Source organism: Physeter macrocephalus, chromosome 10 (assembly GCF_002837175.3).
Source record: "Physeter macrocephalus isolate SW-GA chromosome 10, ASM283717v5, whole genome shotgun sequence".
In the NCBI taxonomy this organism is placed as follows: domain Eukaryota; kingdom Metazoa; phylum Chordata; class Mammalia; order Artiodactyla; family Physeteridae; genus Physeter; species Physeter macrocephalus.
Genome location: NC_041223.1, coordinates 8,729,164 through 8,737,489, shown reverse-complemented (window position 1 = coordinate 8,737,489; position 8,326 = coordinate 8,729,164). Strand labels below are relative to the sequence as shown.

The following is an 8,326-nucleotide window of genomic DNA, read 5'->3' as shown; positions in this document are numbered from 1 at the left end:
CCCGGACCGGGGCACGAACCCGTGTCCCCTGCATCGGCAGGCGGACTCCCAACCACTGCGCCACCAGGGAAGCCCGATAAGGCTGTTTTAAAGAGAAATTTAGCCAAATGTTTATAAAGTACTCAGTAATCATGGCATGATCTATAAATGCTAAATAATTATAGGGTTGGAGTATAAAGAGTACATCTTTATTTTTTAAAAATACTTTTAAAATAAATTTATTTATTTTTGGCCGCGTTGGGTCTTCGTTGCTGCGCGCGGGCTTTCTCTAGTTGCAGCGAGCGGGGCCCGCTGTTCGTGGCGGTGGCGGGCTTGTCATTGCAGTGGCTTCTCTTGTTGCGGAGCACGGGCTCTAGGTGTGCAGACTTCAGTAGGTGTAGCACACGGGCTTTTGAACTATATGAAAAACCTTTCCTAACACCTTCATTTCTGAAATCCTCCCTTTGGACCTCCGGCTCCTCCAGCCCTATGTCTCCTCCCCTGTGCCCACGCTTTAGTGTCCCCGAGCTACCTGTCCTCTGGACGACATCACGCATCACTGTGCGTGTGTGATCTCGCGTCCGAGTCTCTGCCAGACCTCTTGCGTCTCTGCAGTTGCTTTGGCCTCTGGCAGGTCTAAGAACATGCTCCATACCTGACCATCACGACAGCCCCTCCACTCGGGATGCCTTACCTTTGGGTCTTTCCCCAGCCAGCCCTTGACACCCACTCAGGTCACACTCCCACTGAGGACCATCCCAGGTGCCTCTTCGGCATAAGGTCTCCCACTCTTTCCCGTTGACTCGGCTCGTACTTCCATTTTAATGGTGTGTATTTCTAACGAGCTAGTGAGCCTTTGGAGAACAGACAAGCATCTTCTCCTCCTTCCTCCCCTCCCCCCCGCTCCCACTCCCAGGACATAGGGCAGCGGCACATTGAATAGAGTGTTGCTTAACAAATGTCTGATGGAGTTGAGTTGAGTTCTGGGAATTGAGAGCATGAACCATAATTTAGAGGTAATCACATCTTTCATTTGTTCTGTAATAGTCTTAGCTCTTTATTCCTGAAAATCATGACCATGGTGCAGCTGTTTGTATTTCCACGTTCCACTTCCAAGCCAGTGTCAAAACCTAAAGTCTCGATTTGGGAACTTTGTCTTTTCAACCAGGAGGAGGTTTACCTCCCTGCTCTGTCCTAGCGCCGTCCGATAGAACTTTCCTGCCACTGCCGCATGTGGTTACTGAGCGCTGGAAATGTGTCTAGTGTAACCAGGGAGCTGAATTTATTTTATTTGATTTTAGCTGATTGGAATTTAAATAGCCCCATGTGGCTGGTGGCTACCATATTAGAAAGCACAGGATGTACATGTTATAGAAGAAGTACCAACTATTAAAAAATATTTTTATAAAATTTAGAGACATATTTTGATTTTTTTCCTTTTTTTATGAGCACTTTAGAGGCTGTCAGGCTGAATACTATATTTCATGTGATTAAATGCCTGCATCGTTATTAAGGTCAAATGTGGACTTCAGTTGCTTTAAGACTTGTACTAATCCATAAGTAACCCGCCCATCCCTGTTCATGAATGTTCCAAAGCTCGATGATGTCTGCCTTGGGGCCCCGCGTGTGTATGCATTTATCCAAACGGAAGTGTGGCCTCTTACTCAGCACCCGGAAGTTTGCGTATTAGTGACACGCAGGCCATGCTCGCTGAAGTCATCACATTTGAACAAACTCAAACTGGGACGCAGACTGTACTATACTAATTCTGTGTTTTCTTTTTCAGAAGGTCAGCGCACCAGATATTCTGAAACCGCTTAATCAAGAGAGTCCCAAATGCCCTACTAGCCCGGTTTTGAAGAAAGAGGATATCTCATCCAGTCCAGCGCCCAACACTTTATTCTCAGGAGGCTTGAGACACGTGAGTCTTGTCTGATATCCTTGACACGCGACGTGTGGTTGTTGCCATGACGTCAAATTGGATTGTTAGGCAACACGAGTGCCGTGTTGTCTTGTGGGATAAACTGGAGCGTAATATAGAGTGCAGAGGTGATATTTTACTTAGATTGAGAGCTGGGAAAAGCCTGGCTGTACTCTGATGGTGGTTTTCTTTTTTACATCTTATTGTGAACATTTTCATTCATACAGAGAGTAATTAATAATAAGTGGTGGTGTCTTCGGATGAGAAGCGTTTAGTTTTTAAATTTATTTATTATTTATTTTTGGCTGTGTTGGGTCTTCATTTCTGCGCGAGGGCTTTCTCTAGTTGTGGCAAGCGGGGGCCACTCTTCATCGCGGTGCGCGGGCCTCTCACTGTTGCGGCCTCTCTTGTTGCGGAGCACAAGCTCCAGACGCGCAGGCCCAGTAGTTGTGGTGCACGGGCCCAGCCGCTCCGCGACATGTGGGATCTTCCCAGACCAGGGCTCGAACCCGTGTCCCCTGCATTGGCAGGCGGATTCTCAACCACTGCGCCACCAGGGAAACCCGAGAAGTGTTTAGTTTTGATTAAGTCTGATTTGTCAGATTTTTCTTTCATGGTTACTCCTCTGTCTTATCTACCCATAAGTCATGAAGATATTCTCCTATATTTTCTTCTAGAAGCTTTATAAAAGTTTAGCTTTTATGTGTGGTCCATGCTCCAGCTCATTCTTTTTTTTGAATGGTGTAAGGTACAGATTGAGGTTCATTTTTCCCCATATGAATACACGGTTATTCCAGCACCATTTAAAAAAAAAAAAAAGGACTCTCATTTTTCCATTGACTTTGGTGTCTTTGTTCAAAGTCAAATGACCGTATAAGTGTGGATCTTTTCCTAGGTTCTCTATTGTGCTCCACTGATCTCTTTGTCCTTATGCCAAGGCCACACTGACATGATTACTGTAGCTTTGTGGGAAGTCTTGAAGTTGAGTAAAGTCCTCCAACTTTGCTCTTCTTTTTTTTGAGATTGCTTTGTGGTGTTTTAAATGTAGTGTCTGTTCATAGGCAGGCCTTTTTATTACTTTATTCATTATTCAAAAACATTGAATGAATGTTTACTCTGTGCCTAAACATGTGATATGTGCTTGATATGTTAGATGGAGCCTTGGGTGAGGGGCCGTGAGGCTTCAATTACAGTCATGGATCTTTAACTTATTCAATGATCTTAAACAATCATAAAGACTCCCTAAACTTCAGAGTCCTCATCAAGGAGATGGTATCAAAGTTGTTCTTTTTTTTGGCAATACCGCACAGCATGTGGGATCTTAATTCCCCAACCAGGGATCGAACCCGTGCCCCCTGCATTAGAAGTATGGAGCCTTAACCACTGGACCGCCAGGGAAGTCTGGAGAGTTGTTCTTTTTATTTCACTGGATTGCTTTGGGAATCAAATGAATGCTCACATTCCGTGGCGTAATAACAGTGGTTAAGAACTCGGCTCCTGGGCTTCCCTGGTGGCGCAGTGGTTGAGAGTCCGCCTGCCGATGCAGGGGACGCGGGTTCGTGCCCTGGTCTGGGAGGATCCCACATGCCGCGGAGCGGCTGGGCCTGTGAGCCATGGCCACTGAGCCTGCGCGTCCGGAGCCTGTGCTCCGCAGTGAGAGAGGCCACAGCAGTGAGAAGCCCACGAAAAAAAAAAAAAAAAAAAAAAAAAGAACTCAGCTCCTAGAAACCAGCGTCTTGGTTCACCTTCCAGCTCCTTTAGTGGCAAGGAGTGTGGTCCAGAGCTAGTACTTTAACTCTCTGCTCCTTGGGGTTGTTGCGTTTTAGTGGAACATGGTGCTCACGTCAGACACACTTCCCCAGTCCCCTTGAATGTCCAGTCGAATATTCAGAAGTCACGGCAGAAGCAGGCTAGACCTTGAAGAGTAGCTAACATCCTTGGTTCAATGCACTAAATGCTAGCAGCTCCAGCCCATCTGTTGGCTCCAACCACTGTCTCCTGTGGGTGGTCCTGCCTCCATGAAGACCCCTGCTCTGCACACTCCCGGGCACTTGTCAGAAACCAGAATCTCCAGCCTCACCCCAGGCCTGCTGGAGTCCGAACCTACAATTTAAGAAGAGCCCTAGGAGGTTCATCTGCACGGTGAGGTTGCAGAAACACACAGGTTGAGCCCTGGCAATTTCAAACCCGAGTAAAGTATGGTGTTTGTTAAGGATTCTTTAACAGTCTAGGGCTGTGCTGTCCAAGGCAGTAGCTGTTCAGTTCACACAGCTCCTCTTGTGAGCCCTTCCCAACTCGTGCTGAGGGCAGCCTCCTGTCCTGTGTCGCACAGCGGTCCTAGCAGAGCCAGATGAAATTACCCTCCGCCTCTTGGATGCCCTAAGGTCATGAGAGTCTGGGGTGGTCCTGCCAGGGTGTCTCGGAGAGCTGGTGTTGGAGGATGACCCAGCACCTTCCTCGGTGTTGTTTATACTGGAGAATAGTTGAGAAAGGTGAAAGCACTGAGGAAATGCTTCCCCGAGGGGGAGGTAAGCAAGGGCGGCTCCAGAACATTCTCTCCTAGGGTTGAACCCCGTGGTGGGTACAGACAGGCGAAGCATAGGAGTGGCCTCTGGGAGCTTTTCCGAGATCCATGGGAAGGGTTGCTTCCACCCCAGGTAACATACGGGCTCCAAAGGCTCCAGCTAGCTTGAGCCTTTACAAGGCTGATCCGGGAGGATGAGGCTACTAAACCCTCCTTCCCGGGGAGCCCACACTGTCCACGGTCCGCTAGACTGGCCTCTGAGCTCCTTCAAGGCCCAGGAACCAATGCAGCGGCAGGGACGCGGGCCAGGATCCACCCCACAGCGCTCCCCGGGGCCCCACGCGAGCTGTGCGCCATCCACACCCGCCCCCTTGCTCATTCCGCTCGGCAGCACGGGTCCTAGAGCAGCCAGGCGCACGCCTGCCCCGGGCGCTCCTGGGGCTTGTTCCCTCTCCCAGGTCCCAAGCTCCCTCCCTCCCTCCCTTCAAGTCTTTGCTCCAAAGTCACCTTCTCGGGAGGTCTACGCCCTGCCCTGCCTGCCTTGCCTTGCCTTCACCTGCTCTCTGTTCATCTGCATTCTTATCACCTTCTACAGCTGTATAATTAGCTTACCTGTGGTTTATCATTTGTTGTAATACCCAGGCGTCCAGAGTGGTGCCCGACACGTCGGTGGCACTCAGTAAACATTTGTGACATGGTTGGATTCACTCCTATCAGAGCTATTATTGAAAGCCTACTGTGTGCCAACTGCAGAGCTAGGAGCTTCGCCTCCCGATCATTCTCACAATGCTCTTGTCCGTGGAAATGGGATAATAATAAATGCTATTATCCCATTTCACAAATGGGAAAACTGAGGCTCATGGAGGTTACGTACGTAACTTGCTGAGGTCACGCAGTCACTGCAGAACTCTGACTGTGAGTCAAAGCCCAGGTCTTTTGTCTTATCCCAGGGGAGCTGATGAACTCTTAAACTGCCCCCCACACCCTGGTTCAGCTCTGCTCACTTGGGGCTGATCTACACCTAGAAGACCTTTCAGAACTGTCAGGAAGGATGCTCGGTGAGAGGGTGCGGCGAGTGTATGCATCTTACTCAGGCTGTTTCTTAGGGAAGTACGTCCAAACTGTAGTGCAAATTCAACCCGGCTCTCTCAACTCCCTTTCTTCTAAACTCTTCTCCGATTTGTGCCCTGAACATTTATCATCATGAGATTGAATTATTACATATTCAATCCGAACCTGTTCCCCTTAGTCTGAAGCAGTGTTTGTTTAAGGAAACTAAACTCCCACAAAGCAAATACGTTTTGTTTCTTGCCCAAAGATGTTGCCTTCTCTTCTGAGAGACATTTATATTCTCTGAGAAACAGGAAGTTGAGGCTAGAAAAAGCTTATTAAGTCTCTGCTTATTACAAAAGTAGAAATACAAATGGGCAATAAATAGGGGAAACACTCAACTTCCTGAGTAGTTAAATCAGTACGAAATTAAAGCAAGTGCTATTTGGGGACCATTTTAGCAAATTTAAAAAGTGACACAGGAACTTCCTTGGCGGTCCAGTGGTTAAGACTTCGCCTTCCAATGCAGGGGGTGCGGGTTCGATCCCTGGTCGGGAAACTAAGATCCCACATGCCTCATGGCCAAAAAACTAAAACAGAAGCAATATTGTAACAAATTCAATAAAGACTTAAAAAAAAAATGGTCCACATCAAAAAAAAATCTTAAGACAAAAAAAGTGGCACGGCTTACTGTTGGCCAGCATGTGGGAGAGGCAGGTGTTCATGTGAACTGCTGGGGTGAACTGGAGGGCAACCAGCGATATACATCAAAGGCTTTAAAACGCATGTTCTCTTTAATCCAAATATTTTAGTTACAGGAAATATTCTTTAAGAATCATCATGAATGTTGCCAGAACTGTGTATATGTGGATGTCAAAGACAGCATTGTTTATAATCTTTTTAAATTTTGAAACATTGAAAATAGCCAAAAATGTCTAAAATAGGGCAATGGTTAAATAGATTATGGTACATTTATTCACAGGAATACCTTGCAACTATTAAAAATAATGTGGTTAAAGAATATTATATCAAGTTACAAAATAGTATATAGTAGCCCATATTTATAAAAACAAAATGATTATACTGTAGACACTGTAAAATAACTGAAAGGATTATACCAAGAGGTTGAGAATGGTGGGCTTATGCTTTTTCATTAAATACTTTTTGGTCTTATCTGTATTTTCTGTATCTTCTCCATAAACATGTAATGTTTGTGAGAAGAAAAACCCCAATTTGTGTTTTTAAGAAAAAAGACATGCAAAAAAAAAAAAACAAAAAAAACCCTCCAGTCATTAGGAGCTAGAACTTGGTAGAGTGGTAAATTTTTAGCGATTCCCTGGGGGGAAAAATCATTAGAGTTCCTGTCTGAGTTTCCATTTTGCCTTCACGTCTGTTTTTTTTTTTTTTAAATCTAAAAAAGAATGCATTTATATCCATGTTTTCATGCAGTTGACATTTTCCCTGGCAGTGAAGACACTGTGACTGGCGAAGTGACCACATGCTGGGCATACACATCGGAGTTCCTTGCACATGGATGGGCAGGAGCTTGGATGCTGGAAGGGTTTTTAATCTTTGAAGTAACAATCCAGCTCCCTAGTTGTTTCTCTTAAACATTGATTTGAGATGTGGCATTTGGGTCACTACTAAGTGGGGAGTGGCTCAAAGCGTTCACCGCCCCCGCTCACAGCACTCATTGGGGTTTTGGAAACTTCCACTTTCCTTTAGTATCTCTGAACATCTCTGGCTGCAGTGACTTTTTAATAAAGAGTGTTGTATTTAGCTATATACTCATATTAATCTATTTTTTATTAAGAACAAAAACCAGAGTAAATAATAGACAATTATACTGAAGTGATCTCTTAGAGGTCTATCTCTTGAAAAAATCATCTGAATGCCATAATATTTAAGGTTCTACCATGTTTGTTTGAAAACAATATTGCAATTATCAAAGAACTTTGCGGTTTCAAAAACATTTATGTGTTGTGCGTAAACGCTGTTAAACAGCGGCCATCTGACCTCCCTGGAGTAATGCTCTCCGCGTGCTCTTGTGGATCAAGATTTATTTATCTATATTTAGTATAGCTGTGGTTTCAGTTGACTTTCCTTGATTTCTGCTTTTGTAAAATCAAAGGGCATCAGGCCTTGCTTGCGGTTATAATAGATAACTCGTGACCTTCAGAGAAAGTCACTGAATGCTCTCTGCCTGACTAAAGTAGTTCTCCTTCGCTTTTGCTCAGATTTACTTTTCTTTCACAATCAGACAGAGCCCATGGCTCTAATAAAAGTCAGGCTGAGTTCTTAGTTGTTTTTCTGGGCTGGGACCTCTTGATTAACCCTGATTGCTGCTCAAAGGTTCAACTTGCTTGAAGATTCTGCTCTGTCTACAGGGAAAATAGAAGCAGAAAACCTTCCCAGGGCAATGGTGGTGAAGTCATAAGTTATCTCTGAGGGAATGCGGTAGACCAAAGGACGTGCTCTGCAGTCCTCTCATTATCTGAGGCTGCACTTTCCCTGGCCAAGCAGATACACAGTTGACTTACTCAGAGACACTACCATTAGTCGATGGCCCAAGGGATTATGAACAAAGGCCCACTTCCAGCTCTACTTCTGATTTGCCATGTAGTTTTTGGGTGGGTCTCAACCTGTCTTTTTTTTTTTTTTTAAACATCTTTATTGGAGTATAATTGCTTTACAATGGTGTGTTAGTTTCTGCTTTATAACAAAGTGAATCAGCTATACATATACATATGTCCCCATATCTCCTCCCTCTTGCGTCTCCCTCCCTCCTACCCTCCCTATCCCACCCCTCTAGGTGGTCACAAAGCACAGAGCTGATCTCCCTGTGCTATGCG

The 8,326-nt window shown here is 45.5% G+C and overlaps 1 protein-coding gene across 1 annotated transcript in view; it reads left to right on the top strand.

Annotated features, from left to right (window-relative positions):
- The window catches only part of SYTL3 (synaptotagmin like 3), an 81,700-nt gene that overhangs the window by 50,223 nt on the left and 23,151 nt on the right, over positions 1-8,326 (top strand). Inside the window, exon 8 of the mRNA XM_055087412.1 lies at positions 1,766-1,900. Coding sequence (XP_054943387.1) covers positions 1,766-1,900 — 135 coding nt within the window. The remainder of the gene's footprint in view (positions 1-1,765; positions 1,901-8,326) is intronic.